The sequence below is a fragment of the Leguminivora glycinivorella genome, chromosome 1, assembly GCF_023078275.1.
Source record: "Leguminivora glycinivorella isolate SPB_JAAS2020 chromosome 1, LegGlyc_1.1, whole genome shotgun sequence".
Taxonomy (NCBI): domain Eukaryota; kingdom Metazoa; phylum Arthropoda; class Insecta; order Lepidoptera; family Tortricidae; genus Leguminivora; species Leguminivora glycinivorella.
Genome location: NC_062971.1, coordinates 13,107,163 through 13,124,585, shown reverse-complemented (window position 1 = coordinate 13,124,585; position 17,423 = coordinate 13,107,163). Strand labels below are relative to the sequence as shown.

The window sequence follows — 17,423 nt, the reverse complement described above, 5'->3', positions numbered from 1 at the left end:
GCCCGGTAATTAATGGACAACCTTTTAACCACCAAGAGGGCACCTTATACTGGTCCAGAAAATCGACTTTAAGGTTTAGTAAAAGTCGCCTGATTTTCGAGATTTTCACACTTTTTAAAATTTCAATGGATATTAATGGACAACCTTTTAACCACCAAGAGGACACCTTATACTGGTTCAGAAAATCGACTTTAAGGTTTAGTAAGAGTCGCATGGTTTTCGAGATTTTCACACTTTTAAAAAATTTAATGGATATTAATGGACAACCTTTTGACCACTAAGAGGGCACCTTATACAACATACATACAACAACATACAATCACGCCTATATCCCATAAAGGGGTAGGCAGAGCACATGCAACTACTAAAGCTTCAGGGCCACTCTTGGTAAATAAGCCTGGCCTGTGTGGTGACGGGTTAAGAATTTCACCACCCCCTTTCTTCCCGTGGGTGTCGTAGAAGGCGACTATGGGATATGGGTTAAATTGTGGTGTAGGCGAGAGGCTGGCAACCTGTCACTGCAATGCCATAGTTTCGTTTTCTTTTAACCCCTTATTTGCCAAGAGTGGCACCTTATACTGGTCCAGAAAATCGACTTTAAGGTTTAGTAAAAGTCGCCTGGTTTTCGAGATTTTCACAATTTTTAAAATTTTAATACCTATTACTACCTAAAATTTTAAAAAGTGTGAAAATCTCGAAAACCAGGCGACTTTTACTAAACCTTAATGTCGATTTTCTGTAAGGTGCCCTCTATGGTGGTTAAAAGGTTGTCCATTAATGACTGGGCAGGGGCACCCGGTATATTTGTCAAGCGATTTCTGTCGTAAGAAAGCGCGACTCATTCGCGCAGTCGGCTCACGTCTCTCGTTGTCGTACAATTTGACATTATTCAGCTACCTTTTATCGCTTGGCTTTAGTTCGCATATACAAGAGTACCTATAGGTACTACAAGGTCCAAGGCAAAATACAACAATAGATAATGTATTTACTAAATAATATTTATTTAGTAATTTCCCGCTAGAAACTTGCGTTATACTACTTGTACTATTATATATTCTGTGGTTATACATACATGTATACTTTTTCAGCTACCATAACCAAATTTGGATTAGATTAAAAAAAACTTTAAGTAAAACTTAGAACCTTTCAGATTGTTTTACTCACCCTTTCTGATGTTTACCATACTTACTTACCCCGTTATTCATAAACGTACACTGAAGTTATCAAGCCGATAAATTTCGTTTGTCCCTTTCCGACGTATTGGTGTGATAGAAAGGGACAAACGAACTTTATCGGCTGAACACTTTAGTGTACGTTTATGAATAAGGGTGTTAAAATTTAAAGCTAGGTACGAAATTTTATATAAAACACCTACTTTGAAATAAAGTAAAAAATGTTGAATTTGGTTAACATTATAAAAGACCTCACGCAAGCTGTGCTAATTTATTTTTGCACTTTGTTGGCGTGATTGACATACATATTGGTACCAAATTTCAGCTTTCTAGTGCTAACAGTTACTGAGATTATCCGCGGACGGACGGACGGACAGAAAGAAATGGCGAAACTATAAGGGTTCCTAGTTGACTACGGAACCCTAAAAATCAGGCATATGAATCACTCAGTCTGAATTCTGAATTAGTATTGATTTTACAGTTTTTCTTTTCTACTTGAAGACGCATGACTTTATTAATTTGACATATTTTTTATATGTAGATGGAGCTCCAGCAACGTCGAATCAACATACAAAATGTGAGCAGCGATGCTACAAAGTTGCTGCGTTTGATGTTGAAGTCCAGCCAGAGCAATACCATAGAACATGGTGAGTTTTTATATTAGTAGAAAAGATTTTGGAAAGATTTTGATCACTATACAAGGTGTATAATGGTAATGTAGAAATTACCACTACATGCATAGTTTACTTAGGTTCGGTTTGCCCTTTTCAGGATGTGGCTAATCGACCATTTCATTATAGTATTTTATGCAACAGGCATTTAAAGGAGGTCAAAATAGACGAGCGGCGTGGGTAACAATTTGAGGCGAAGCACGTTGCATACAATACTTTTTCTATGACCATGAACTTTAAATAGTTTTCTTGAACTTTCGTGAAATTCACAGTTTCCTGTATTTTCACGCAAAGATTTGCACAGTCAGCTCAGCTGCCCAAAGCCTTCCCGCGCACGCGCGCAGTATCTTTATAACAATGCGTTGCCATGGTTACAGAGCTAAACAATGCGTTTTCAGTTTTTCGATACTGCGCGCATGCGCGGAAAGCCGGCGGACGCTGGCTTTGGGGAATAGACTTTTATGTAGGGTTTTAAAGATCTATGCAGGACTCTGTAAATGACGAATAACAGTTTGGGAGTAGAAAAAATAATTTCTACGTCATGAGATTATCAATTCTGAGATCGAGCCACGAGAGAGGTACTTTTTTAATTACAAACAAATTTAAACATTGTTTCGTAGCGCGTTGTCTGTCGGAAGGAGCATGTTCATATTGCGAAGCAGCAGCATTGTGGCACCAGCTCGCCGTTCAGCTAGTACGGGCTCTCGTACCGGACAAGCCGAAACCCCAGCCAACGGTACGTACAGTTTTTTGCTGTTAGTAAATCTACTTGCCATTTAAACAAAAAGAATCCTCGAAAACATAGGTACACACTATTCAACTCAAAATGCTACCTTAATATTATAAGTTTTTAATTTAGACTTTTTTTTAATGTATTAAATACTAAATATACTAGAACTAGAACCGACTCATAGTACGCCACACTAATCTGCCCGCGGCACAGTTTGGTTAACTTTGGTGGCAGTATCCGATATGCTGCTATACGACGCTGGAATAATATTCCCCCGCCAGTAAGAAACACTGCACTCATTCGTGCCAGCTTTTGTGAATTGACTTGTACAAACTTGGTACTTCTCACAACTTCCCATGCCACTCGATGAGTGTGTAGTCGGGGTCTCACCGTGAAGTGGTTGGTTCCAGCCCCCTACAGAAGAGTCATGGTTGGACAAGAAGGAGGACGAGCGCAGCAAGTCCGGCACGCCGGCCGCGCCCGACGCGCTGCTGTCCGTCGCGCACCCGCTCGACAAGAGCTCCGTCGGGGGCGTGCTCGTTCATATGCCACATGTGCGTATTTATTGTTGCCACTGGTTACAGGCCTAGGGTTTTTCATACCTACGATTCCTTTTGCGCAAAATGAGGGTTTTCAAAGGCTTAAGCTCGATTTTCCTAAGTCAAGGGTGTCGTTAAATAGCAGCTGTCCCCATGTAAAATGAAAATATGAAGTATGGAGTCGGATATAATGATATCCTCAGAAACTAGAGCTTTATGAGTCACTAAAGTCAAACTTGGATAAATCCAAATGTCAAGTAGTGGAGCTTGTGCGTTAAAAAAGACATTTTCTCGTTTCCTTTCTTAGGTAGACAGACATCCCCTAAGAAAGGAAACGAGATAATTTATTTATCGATGATCGAAATTTAGATATCCCCAAGTTGAGTTGAGCATTTCTTATTTTTTTGCAATTTTTTTTTATTTTGATTTTTTTAGGGAAGTTGAGGTCAATTGTACTCAGAATCACGAGTACTTTCAATCTCACTGGGAGAAAAAAAGTGACTGTGGGTTACTAAACGTTGTAAGAAAACCCTCATTTAAAGCGCAGTATATTATTATTATTAAAAATACTTTTACATTAAGAAATGATTCTCGATTAAAAATAAATACTAAATAAAAGTGAACAGTAGGTTGTCGAGGCTTCATCATGGCTTGTTTGTCGGGCTCAATGGCCGCTGCATGCACCTGTAGTTCCCGGTGTTTAGCTCATGGATGTATGTCTATCTGTCTGCGAAGTATCCTTTGGGTGACGGTATTTCACACCCAAAAATATAGTTTATGTTGGATTGCTTACGGCTTCTGTCGCTAAAGGTTAAATGTTACGATAGTTAATTTGACACAGATCGGGATATATGTTGTATTTGAGCCGTGGTCTACGTTCCAGCGTCAAGTCCAGGACGGGCGCACAAATTCTAACTTTGTCAAATCCAACGGGCGGCAAATTCGTATTTTTTTAGTTTTTGCCACCCTCGAAAAAGTCTAGATCCGGCGTGATTTGTCATCGTTTGTATTAAATTTAAAATTATGTAATGCCTTGGCTATAATTTTTAACAATGGCGGATTTAAAGTATCTGAAGCTATTGCATAATAAGCAAGTAATAGGATAAAAATGGATTAGAATAATATATTGGTTTGACTTCAGTTGCCTCAAAGGATATCTTGTAGTGTTAGGATTTGCGATATTGTATCTTTGCGTCATCTATGACACGTAGATTCAATGTTACTTCTACCTTACACGATACTACTAGGTAAATGACGTAGCCAGAGGTATTAAGTCTTTTAAATATACAAATACACACAACACGTTAAATATTTTATTCAATATACACGAAAAAATCAAGTTTGATCTCTTTAAACTTAACATCTCTGGCAAGTAATTTCATAAGTTCATAACGATTTCCCTCTTACATATCTCTGTCTCTACATTTGATTTTCTCTTCCCTTTCCAGTACAAAACACCCAAAAATGGTTGTGCTTTTTAGTACTTATCGTTGCTACAACAAATCTAATCAATATTTTTGTTGTCTATATAGGCGACTTAACTATTTAGTTTATTTGGCATTTGGACTTGTTCCCCGTGGACTGACGGAAACAGTGAATATTGTAGATAGTGAGGGTGGGAGTTTCAAAAATCTTTAGGGTTTCGGTCTTCAAGAGGAGCCTAAGGAACCCGTACTTTTCAAATAAGTGGATGTATATTTTCTGGGATTATTAATGCCTAGATGCTTTCTTTTGAAGTGACGATAATCAAAGATAAGAGCAACGAAATTAATTAGTTTAATTACTTTACTGGTCAATCGTTGAGTTGTAGCAACAAAGTACTATGAAGTAGCCGATTTTTGGAGTTGGATGTATGTCTATATAGATGTATAGTTTGTTCATTTCATGCAACTGTCACTCATAAGCGACGTCGATTCGGAAGCGACCCTGACTAAGTCGTCAGCCGACACGCAAGTATGTTCTTCCCTGCTCTTGTATGTCATTGTGTGCTTTATATGTGAAGAAATGAGGTCTTTGTTGCACTGCTAAATCTATTTAAATTCGAATAGGTAAGTGCAACGCAACATAGACAATATTTCATAAACTTTGAGATTTCATTGAGCTATTTATATTTGAAAAGATGACATTAACTTCTGAATGTTGTCTATTCCTTTTATATAGTTGACTTTGCTTTGTTTATTGCCGATATCGGCATGCACACTAATATCACGTACTTTATGTAATAAATAATAATATTTTAAGTTCAATGAAGTCCTTCTTATATAATATCATACATTTGTTTTGTTAGAAGCTTTCAATATTTAATCAACCTTGCTTATTTCTGTTTTGTATAGTAGCCATGGATATAGACTAATATTAAGAAATAAACCGACATAATTTAAACGCAAAAATCTACTTACCTATCAATTTCATTTCATTTGCTTTAAAACAATAACTTAAATGGTTCTTAATGCAGTTTTATTTACACTTATGAGTACATTGGTTTTTTGATGATAATGTGTAAGCTTTATTAATTTACTAAGATAATTATAGTTTTAAAATGTTAATACGGTAATAGACTATGACCACGCTGACTTCTGTACATGACAGTAAAATTCATATGTACTCGGGATGAAAACTTATCGTGATCTGACTCTTACGATTGGCAGTGTAAACAGAAGTACTAATATAAACAATATTTTTTTTTTTAAACAAAGCTGTTCTTTATACTTACGGTCGGTTACACCATACTATTCAATATACTCTACGGGTTACACCACAGTTGACCAACATCCCTGAACAATTAACTTATGATACTTTCCATATACATAATAAAATTTTGTGCACACTTTACCAGTGACAGATTATTTGGTGCAACCGACGCTTACTAAAGATTTGGCAGCATATACTACAATTGCTAGATCAAGAGTCCCATTTCTATTTTGCGAGCCCTATGTTATAGATAATGACAGCAACCGTGGAGACGATCACTGAGCAACTGGATATGGCGACGAGTTTGCCCGCAACTGACGCTCCGCCCATGGCTACCGCTCACACCATCACGTTGACGGACACTGATGTTGCTACCGCTACAGCTGATGTGAGTATACGATCCAAGAACCTTCGGTGTGCCGAAAGTGGTATACCTATTTGATTTGCATAATAGATGAACACTTAGTAAATGGCTAAAAGACGACAGCCATCGCTTTCGTCCAACCGAGGGTTCCAATAGTACGAAGATGTATTTTATTTTCTGTAAATTGTCATCCGTTATAGTAGCAGCTCTCAGAAATGTGACATCGCATACAAAGCTCGGTATACAAAGCTACGGGTACGGCATTACGTTAGCAAAATATTTCTGAACTAAACATAATTTAATTCAGCATTATTAGTTAATCCAGTAAATATAATTCTTCACAGGTGTCAACGCCTAACTTATTGGGAGACCACGAAGCAATGGCGGAATCAGTGGAGGAAGACATGACCAACTTCTGGCCGACGTCTGCGGGGAAATTCCATTTCTGCATTGAAGAGCTGCCTCAGGAGTTACAGTACATACACCAGCTGTTACAGGTTAGTTTAGATGGTTTAGATAAAAAAAAATCTAAATTAAAATCGTCAGTAGTTAGAATTATTCATTGATCCTTCTTGCGTTATCCCGGCATTTGCCACGGCTCATGGGAGCCTGGGTTCCGCTTTGACAACTAATCCCAAGATTTGGCGTAGGCACTAGTTTTACGAAAGCGACTGCCATCTGACCTTCCAACCCGGAGGGTAACTAGGCCTTGTTGGAATTAGTCCGGTTTCCTCACGATGTTTTCCTTCACCGAAAAGCGACTGGCAAATATCAAATGACATTTCGCACGTAAGTTCCGAAAAACTCATTGGTACGAGCCGGGGTTCGAACCCGCGACCTCCGAAAGTTGCGCGCTCTTCCCGCGAAGCCACCAGTAGTTAGAATTATTATCGATGATTATTATGAAGCAACATATTTGACTAAAATATTTCTATACAGGAATTGAAAAGCACATCCCACCCAAACGTGCTGTACCACCTGCTGCAGTGCTTGCAGGTGTTGGTTTTAAACGCCGACGCTCTTTCCGAGCACAGGGGCTTCTTGATCTGGTGCCAGGAGAATCTGCTTATTGACAAGTAAGTTCATGTTACAATAAAGAATTTCATGTTCATCATTTTCTTTCGGGGCATATTCTTGACTATTTGTCACAGTGAAAGAAAATCCTATATTTGCAACCTTGAAAAAAAAGGTTGTACGGGACAACTGTAGGTAATATTATGGAATGATCCATGTCACTGTTGAATTATTAAGGATCTTATTTGACAGTAAGACATCAGTCAAACAAACTAAAAGATGGTGTGTATGTATACTGTGTGTAATTGTGTATGCTAACTCAACCTTTTAGCAAGAACGATTTAATACTGGACTGACAAAGCCCATACAAAAAAGCGTACCCCTGAAATGTATGGGCCTTTTATGCTTAAAAGTAGATGACGCTGTTCGCACCCTGGAAGTGGCCAAAATCATATTAAAACCCAAATATTTCTGCGTGTTTTTATTTTTTATAAAAACAAATGACATATTTCTTTATTTGAAAATCATGATATCACGTCAATACACATTTTGAAAAAAAAAAAATGTAGGCATCATCAGTGTATTTAATAGGTGGCGCTAGAAAATCGATATACGATTCTTAGTATGAAGTATGTAAATCCTATATAAATAATCCTTGGTTTTAGTATTATATAGATTTGTTTATAAGTCGCTAATTATTTGTCTATAGTTTGTGGAGCGTCTGTGATGCCTCACACTCAGCCATCTGCTCCGTGGCCGTGCCAGTCCTGCTGCACTGCTGCACATTAGCCGGCGGCGGTGATGTTTTCTGCGCCCTAGTGCGAGACCAGTTCCACCACAGGGACGCGCGCGTGCGCTTCCGCGCTCTCGAGAAGGTCACCGTTATCATCAGGTGAGACATTTATACCACAGTAAAGAGTACTATGGTACAGTATGGCCGCTCCCAGTCCCCGCTGAAAGTGCCGCCCACCCCTTCTCGGTTACCTCACAGTTACCGCCTGTCAAAAACGCGAACAGTTGATCTGTCATATCTCACTCATACAAGCATGGTACGCGTTCACCTACACGAGCTTAGAATGTGTGCTAGGAACGCGCTTCTTTAATATATTTGTTCGCCACTGTCCGAGATGTGCTTACACAGCCGTCTCACTCACTTGCTGCTGCACGCTGCACGCTGGCCAACGGTGGTGATGTGTTCCATCACAGGGACGCGCGCACTAGTAAGAACACATCGGAACATAACACTACGGTTTTACAATCGTCATTATTTAAATAAGAACAATTTTTGGTAATTTCTGATGAAAATTGCTTTCTCTTGTCCTGCATTTTCTTATAATATTATTATTTTTGTTGCTAGATTCATGGACGGCTCGCCGATCAAAACGAGTCTGCCTCTTCAAACGGCGCTGGCCACTGCCTTCTGTTACCTCATCTCAAGCATGGACGACATTAACGTGTATGTGGCGCAACGGGCCACCTTGTACATCGGGACCATACATGACAACGCCATTGATGTAAGTATAATGTGTCTGTCTGTTTTAACTAAAGTCTCAGCAGAAATATACGACCACGCGCCATGTTGCGGATTTTCATCAGAACTATTTTCTTCATACTATACTGGATTGTCGCCGCATTCATCAGTATATCAGCGCCCTCTTGACAAGTCATATATTTCTGGTCAGATTTTAGTTTATTCTCGTACCGTGCAAATAGGCCCTCATTTTCGTAAAGCATTAGACTGCTGAAATGGTCGGAGGCTCCTTCCATTCAGGCGGGAAAAACCGCAAAAAAATCTGATTTTGTTTGTTTTATCTTTGTTATACAAAATATACCATAACTTTACGACCGGTCTGGCGCAGTCGGTAGTGACCCTGCCTGCTACGCCGCGGTCCCGGGTTCGAATCCCGGTAAGGGCATTTATTTGTGTGATGAGCACAATATTTGTTCCTGAGTCATGGATGTTTTCTATGTAAAAGTATTTATATATTTATATATCGTTGTTGAGTACCACAACACTCTTGTTATGCTGTGTAAAAATAATATTTATTTATTTATTTATTTATTCTATTTCTTGGGGTTTTTTGATAGTTCACAAGTTATTACTTGTTTCAGTTGCTCGTATACTGTCTGGAGACGCAGTTCGACCTGGTAATCGTGGACCGAGCGATGGTACTGCAGTGCGTGTACCAGCTCCATAACACCCTGAGCGACCGCAACATCCTGTCTTGGCAGTTTTTCCTCAACCGCTTCGAGGCACTGTTCCTTGAAGCGCAGATCAACTCTAATAAGAACGTGGATTTCAACAACTTGAGAGGTGTGTTGAAACTTATATTTAAAGTCTCATACAGGTCGATTAATCAACATTATTTAACCTTTTTTCCCATCGTTTCGGCCAGGTTGTACTGGCCGTGGTCGCAGAAGACCAGTGTGCTTGGCCGAAACGTTGGGAAAAAGGTAAAATAATGTTAATTAATCGCGTTCGACCTGTAAGTGACTTTGAATATGTATAAAAGCGCGAGAACTTAAAGTGTTATTTTGTTGAAACTTGTTTTGTCTTTGTTTAATTTTATTTGTTAACATTTTACTTTGTCTTTACATTTGTTATCCATTCATTTATTACTACCATTCTAATTTTAGGAGATCGCTGTTGGGTGTTTTAATTTGCGGGTAAGTTTTTGTTTATAATTTCTTTTTCCTATGCTGTTCTTTTCATATTCTGTCTGTTTTGTTTTGTGCTTATTATTTTTTCACTAGTGCGGTGAGTTTGTGTGTTTCATATTTAGCAAAGACATATGTAACTCCGTATAGACGGATAAAGTCTAAGAAAAAAACGTACCTCGAAAGCCCTAGAGAAAAAGGTACGATGGCCTAGATGGCGTTACACCTTTGGGGATCGCTCGGCTAGATGACGCTAATATTAATATTTGACATTTTAACACATATCAAACTAACAATATGGATCAAATAGTCAAAACTGAGGTTCAAAAGTTTTAAGCTTGTGATGAGAGATGGCAGTCTATGCACTGTGATTACATATTTTACTTTGACAGTGACTCTCTATAATACTCGATCCTCCTTGATATTTAAAAATCACTACTTTATTCACTCAATTTTTTTTTAACAGAGCTTGTGAGTACGGACACAAGCTCCGAATGGTTCCAATACAAGGTGCGGCGCGCCCACGAAGCGCTGAGCGTGTCGGCCGTGAACACGTTGAGCGCGTCCTTCGGCACCAAGTGGCCGTACAAGCGGACTATCTCCGCACCTGCTACCATGCCGCCGCAGCCGGACAGACAACACGGTGAGTTCATTAGAGAATAGCACGTAGAATAGGTATACAGATGTAGTGCGAAAATTTGCCTTCGTATTGTTACGGAAACGTACGAACGTTTTATGCTATTTCAGTCAATCTCAGTACAAGACGTACTGACGTTGACTGAACTAGCATGACAAATACGTACGTTTCCGGAAAAATACGAAAGAAATCCTTTTCGAACTACATCTGTAATCTATAAGTACCTGTACCTACTCGTCCAGGGTACAGTAAAATATGATTAAATGTCGAATCAGACAACACATCTGAAATTCATCATCATGAAACACATCTTACGCTACTCATTTTCATACATCTCTTGTGAAAACACAGCGTCCAATGCCATCTTTGGCATTAAGTTGAGGTTTAGGAGAATAGTAGTAATCCTGCAAATTGGTAGCTTTCTAAGTGGTTTCTGGGCAGTGGGCACTTTTATTTCAAAATGAACTAAACAAGTGCTTAACTGTCGTTATGATTTTGTCAACGTGATGTTAAGACGTGTGACGTAGTCGTAAGTTTAGATTAGGTAAATTCAATTTATATTGGCCTTTCAAGTACATATCATTCTTTTGTTCTCAGTATTCAAAATTTCCGTTCTATTTTAGTTTTACCAAGCAGGTTTACAGAACATTACTAGTAATAGATAAGGTGGTTGTGTTCCAGAGCGTGAGAAGGTTTACTCGCGCCAATACTCGGCGCCCCTCTTGAAGAGGAAGACGTCGAGATTTGGTCTCGGACAGCTGTTGGCGGCGCCGTCTATACCGACTCCGCAGCGCGTTAACAACCATGGTATGCCTTGATATCTACACTAAGGGCCAGTTGGGCCATTTTTTTTTTCAAAGTTGTCCATCCTACTATTTTTGCAACATGGGTATTTTTTACGCGATTCACACTTAGAATCGCGAGGTCTTTCGATCCTGAAAAAAATGTCTCAAGATTACCATACATTTTTCAAACCTTCCATTCCGTTACCGCCACACATAATGTATGAAAAATAGGTAATGGAATGGGAAAAAACTTGGGACACTTTTTTTCTCCTATTAGGATTGAAAAACCTAGCGATTTTGAGTGGACACCACATAAATATTTCCAAATCCAAAAAAGTGTGGTGGACTAATTTGAAGAACACATCAAAGTCACGCAGAATTCTATGGAAATTACACAGACGATTTGGTGCAACCGACCCCTATTCTACCCTTATATTCATGCGAGATAAATCCATTTACAATCACGAAAGGATATACATCTTCTATGGTATAATATTTGCAAGACGACTATCTACATATCATAATTAGTATTGTATCAGAATTTAAGTCTACTAGTATTTAAGACCTTTTAAAATGACATCTGGTCTCTTACAGAGGGCTTGCACACGTTGTCAGGCCGGTCTACTGAGGAGATCATGACGGTGATGCCTAAGGCGGTAGACCTAGAAGAGGCCGATAGGGAAACCACCAATCTGCTGGTGTTTCTTCTTATGCAGTTCTTGTCAAGGTAAAGTTTTTAAATTATATGTATGTTGTAAAACCCGTGTGGTGACGGGTTAAGAATTTCACCACCCCCTTTCTTCCCGTGGGTGTCGTAGATGTAGATGTAGTGTAGGGACGCCTGGTCGGATACAGGCGGGCTGTTGATCGCTGATGCGTTCATTCAGCCCAGTTCCCTGGAGTTGGAGCTGCAGGTTACTGTCCCGGCTGCCCTCCCACACTTCTCTCCTCAAATCTTCTTGTTTTCCTGCAGAACAGAAGGACATCTTTAAGTTCGACATCCTTGAGTTCATCTTCTCTCAAACTGTCTCTACCGAATGTATCATATTGCGGTGCCGCATACATGGTACATTCTGCTAGTAAGTGCAAGCTAGTCTCCTCCTTACCACAGTGTGGACCGTGGGTGTCGTAGAAGTCGACTGTGGGATATGGGTTAAATTGTGGCGTAGGCAAGAGGCTGGCAACCTGTCACTGCAATGTCACAATTTGGATTTCTTTCAATCCCTTTTTGCCAAGAGTGGCACTGAAACTTATTATTCATGTACTCTGCCTACCCCTTTATGGGATACAGGCATGATTATATGTATGTATGTTGTAAAACTGTAATTTAAATGCAATTAGCAAATACGGTTTTTCTTTTTATTTTGTATTGCAGTTTGTGTATTGCAGGTTCTAGTATTGATCTGTCCGTAACTATTCTTTTTAAACTAGGTCTGACCAAGCTCATCCAAATGAAGACAAGCAATCGTTGAAAACCCAAGAAGTGGTATTGAGACATCTGTTCCTGCTCCTGGGTTATAATTGTGTCGACAAATGCTTCCACATCTCGCCACACACTTTAAGGTATCGTGTCTGAATTATATCTTAAATTAACATCAGCTTTGCGTCTATATGGGTGTTTCCCATAAGACTGTTTTAAGTCTGTTGTGCCTTGCATGGGCAAATTTTGAATTACTTAACTTCCAAAATTTACTCTAAAAGATCAGATTCTAAATTAGCTTTCTTGGCTTAATATACTACTAGGAATTTCATTTACTGCATCCCATTATTATTTTTTTCTTCGTGTACAGGCAATCTGCAATCTTCAACGCTTTCATAGCGAACTTGCCTCAAGTGTTGGACCAAAACCACTTGATGGGCGCCAGTATTGCTGAACCCACATTAATGTTGTTACAAGTAAGTGCTGTCAGTATTGCCGATGATTTAGGCTTGCTAGTGGCAGAATTATATATCGTACTGTATTGTCACTAAAAAGGAACCGCAATAACTTTGTTCATCCCATGCCGAAATGATACGAAATTACACTATGGACATTGTTATGTTTACAGTTCTGCAGCAGTCCAGGTTCGAGCGCTGGTGTGACTGCCCCGATGTCCATGGCCGGAACTCTAGTCACTCACTCCTTGCACGCTCTGGAGCCACATGTCAGGCGCCACTGGCTTATGGCTCTGTCCGTCGTCATGTACAAGGTATAACACTATAATAGTTGTGTAGCAGTCTAGGGTCAAGCGCGGGTGTTGCTGCCCCGATGTCTATGGCTGGTACCATGGTCGGTCACTCCTTGCACGCTCTGGAACCCCATGTCAGACGTCACTGGCTTATGGCTCTGTCCGTCGTCATGTACAAGGTATAACACTATAATAGTTGTGTAGCAGTCTAGGGTCAAGCGCGGGTGTTGCTGCCCCGATGTCTATGGCTGGTACCATGGTCGGTCACTCCTTGCACGCTCTGGAACCCCATGTCAGACGTCACTGGCTTATGGCTCTGTCCGTCGTCATGTACAAGGTATAACACTATAATAGTTGTGTAGCAGTCTAGGGTCAAGCGCGGGTGTTGCTGCCCCGATGTCTATGGCTGGTACCATGGTCGGTCACTCCTTGCACGCTCTGGAACCCCATGTCAGACGTCACTGGCTTATGGCTCTGTCCGTCGTCATGTACAAGGTATAACACTATAATAGTTGTGTATCAGTCTAGGGTCAAACGCGGGTGTTGCTGCCCCGATGTCTATGGCTGGTACCCTGGTCACTCACTCCTTGCACGCTCTGGAACCCCATGTCAGACGTCACTGGCTTATGGCTCTGTCCGTCGTCATGTACAAGGTATAACACTATAATAGTTGTGTATCAGTCTAGGGTCAAGCGCGGGTGTTGCTGCCCCGATGTCTATGGCTGGTACCCTGGTCACTCACTCCTTGCACGCTCTGGAACCCCATGTCAGACGTCATTGGCTTATGGCTCCTACATGGCACCGACTGCTTATGCCGCGTCCGCACGCTTGGCACTGGCCGCAAACTTCAAATCTCTACAAACGTTTGGCTTGATTTTGCAAATCAAACGCCGCTATCCACACGCTTGCCAGATCCTTAGTTTGTTGTGAGGAGGCAAGCATGGCAGACATCGAGGTTGTTGTGTCGGCCATACCTAATTCAATTGTTCTATTTACGATTTAAAGGCAATTTGAAATAGAAAAATTATGTTTTGAGGTTACATACGTGTTTACTAAATAAGACAAGTTAATCTGAACAGAGTCTAATTAGTATAAATGTTAACCAAACTGCACCAGAACGAATACTACTATCTTGTTTTTTTTTTGTGTGTTTGAAGAATGTTTTCTTAATGTGACCATAAGAATTTCTTTTTTTTGCTTTTAGTTCCTTTACTGTTTTATTTAATGCAATTCCATTCATCAGCAACTTTTTTTTTATCCTTTTGGTCTTTATTACTTGGGTCCCAAATGCATGGCTGTCCCTGGTAATATTCCAGAAAGTTCAAGATCTCTTGAACTGACCAGTCGTTCATCATTACTTTTTACAGAAGAAACACACAACTGTTCGCCTACAGTGCGCGGACGAGACTGAGTGCGCACAAACATGTGTACGCGTCGCAAGCGCTTGCGGCAAATCTCTTTGACTTGTGACAAAAAACCGACACTGGAACGGATCGGCTACAAGCGCTTGCAAACCCACGCAAACCAAGCCAAACACTCAATCCACACGTTTGAATTTGTGAAGACTTGTAAAGGTTTGCCAAACGTGCGGACGCGGCATTACAATATTATACTATACTATTTATGATCCAGGAAACGATTACCTAAGGACCGACCACAGTCTGTACAGAATTGAATTCGTAAGTTGACAATTACAATCTATGACTGCGTATAATTTTTCGGACGGCTTAGTATAAAGAACTCAATTTATATATTTCAATGGACTCAATAACATCGCATCGTATCTAATTTGAAAGGGATCTACCTACTATTTGATGTTGAATATTTTACAAGTATATTTTTGTTACAGTATCACTACGGTAGCGGGACGTTGTGTGCGCAAGTGCAGGCTTTAATCCGCATCGTGCTCAACACCGTAGAGGCGCAGTACCACGTGTGCAAGCGCATCCCGCCCATGATCGTGATGCCGCACACCACGAGAGGTAGGTCTAACCATAAACCTATAGGTATAAGTAGGTACCTACGGAAAGGGCAATCGTGTGGAAATTGAGTGTGGCAGATAAAGCATTTAACAATAGCTGTCTACATTTATTTTCCTTCCAATGGAATTGCACGTTAAACCTTTCTTTTCTCCTTCAGAGCTAAGTCAACCGTCGCTGAAATCCTGCGCGGCCCCCGAACGCGCGCAAGGCAGCCCCGCGCCGCTCGAGCGCAAGCCCAAACCCGCGGACGCCATGCCCACGCACTGGGAGCAGCCCGCCAACAAGTCAGTACCTTCCAGAACTATACACCGGGATATCAGGTGCGCCTTACCCTCATATTTGTCTTCTATAGCTGAGTCAGACTTCACTCAAGTCCTGCGTGGCCACGGAACGCGCGGCGAGAATACCCCCCTCTCATTTGAGCGCAAGTCTAAATCCTCGGAAACTATGATCATGCCCTGGGAGCAGCACGCCAACAAGTCAGTACCTTTCAGAACTATATACCGAGATACCAGGTGCACCTTACTGAGGGTAAGGCGTATTTGTCATCTAGAGACGAGTCAGTCGCCACTAAGGTCCTATGCGGACCCAGAACGAGTGGCGGGCAGCCCCACCCGATTTCAGCGCAAGACTTAATCCACAGACGCCATGCCGACATCCTGGGAACAACCTACCATCAAGTAAGTACCTTCTCCCCTCATAATTATCCTCTAGAGCTGAGCCCACTGTCGTTCAAGTCCTATGCGACTCCAAAATGCGAGGTGAGCCCCTCCCAACTCGAACGCAAGCCGAAACCTGCGGGTGCCATCTGATAATCTTACTGGCCTGTCTTCGTTAAGGATTCAATTCAATATTTTATTGCGTTTCATGTGTACATAAGTAATACTCGATCCTTTTTGCTCTGTACTAATCCTTTCATTTCAAATTCAGAGGCTTTTCACAACTTTCGTCACGCCTTTCTATTTAAAGCGACTCTTAGTCTCACTCCATCCTGGCTTCATTAACTAACAAGAACGATTTTTAAAAACATATAATTTATGTGTTAACATTATCGACAGGTATCAGCAATGGAGTCTCGAGCATGAGTCGTCGGAGAGCGAACTAATTGCTATTCCTGAAACCAGCGACGTTGACACTACAGTCCACGGAAGTACGGCACCGGTAATTGATTCTTTTTTTTGGTTATGACATATACAGTGTATGTACAACACTCCAAATACATACAAAAATATGGTAAGTTTATTAAATCTTCCATGATCTTATGTACAAGGGTATGTTGTTTTTGTATTACAGGGCTCCTTTGATGAGCCGTCACATTACGAAGATCCACCGCCGAAAATCGAGACTGTTGCTACTACATCGGCACCACATCCACCACTTAGTAAGATTGTAAGTAAATAGTGTTACTGCAATGTAGCTCGCACAAACCGTTAACCATAAAATAGACAAAGTTTTTGTATCTATTCTATGGTTTAGTTTTGACCATTTTTTTACGATTTTTGTTACTAATACGTATGATATTGATTCAGACAGGCAGTTTGTTATAATAATGTCAACTCTATAAACGCAAAGTTTTGAGTAATAGGTATTTTCTAAATTTCCATACCTCTTTGGTTTACGTCTTATAGTTTTTTGTGTTTTTCTTATCAATTATCAATAATTTAAATCCTTTTCAGGCTCAATTGGGTTCCCGTTCTACACATCAGTTGTCTACCAGTTCTTCGGTTTCCATCGGTAGTGATTCTTCAAATTTGTAAGTACATGACTATCTTAGACAAGTTGCATTGTTATTATCGCTATTTTTTTGCTTTATAATTGTATTTTATTCGTTTCCAGGAAGTCGACTCCAATGAGCGGCCAGTCTGTAGAGATTTGGCCTGATCAACTACATGGACCACAGACTTCACCACGGGCCAAAATACTGGGCAAACAGAAAAGGATCATCGGTGAGGCCTTACCTTAAACAATATTATTTGTTCCGTTGTATATCCGAGGTCTTTTTGAGAAAGTAA

General features: G+C 40.5%; 1 protein-coding gene across 1 annotated transcript in view; it reads left to right on the top strand.

Annotated features, from left to right (window-relative positions):
* Positions 1 to 17,423, top strand: part of LOC125228289 (protein unc-79 homolog) — a 47,401-nt gene that overhangs the window by 16,142 nt on the left and 13,836 nt on the right. The window contains 22 exon segments of the mRNA XM_048132792.1: positions 1,714 to 1,819; positions 2,464 to 2,579; positions 2,984 to 3,127; positions 4,985 to 5,065; positions 6,054 to 6,191; positions 6,512 to 6,664; positions 7,107 to 7,243; positions 7,891 to 8,073; positions 8,539 to 8,695; positions 9,294 to 9,495; positions 10,306 to 10,482; positions 11,158 to 11,283; positions 11,856 to 11,988; positions 12,693 to 12,824; positions 13,052 to 13,157; positions 13,310 to 13,450; positions 15,279 to 15,411; positions 15,569 to 15,731; positions 16,470 to 16,572; positions 16,705 to 16,800; positions 17,088 to 17,164; positions 17,248 to 17,357. Of these exon segments, the coding sequence (XP_047988749.1) occupies positions 1,714 to 1,819; positions 2,464 to 2,579; positions 2,984 to 3,127; positions 4,985 to 5,065; positions 6,054 to 6,191; positions 6,512 to 6,664; positions 7,107 to 7,243; positions 7,891 to 8,073; positions 8,539 to 8,695; positions 9,294 to 9,495; positions 10,306 to 10,482; positions 11,158 to 11,283; positions 11,856 to 11,988; positions 12,693 to 12,824; positions 13,052 to 13,157; positions 13,310 to 13,450; positions 15,279 to 15,411; positions 15,569 to 15,731; positions 16,470 to 16,572; positions 16,705 to 16,800; positions 17,088 to 17,164; positions 17,248 to 17,357 (2,914 nt within the window).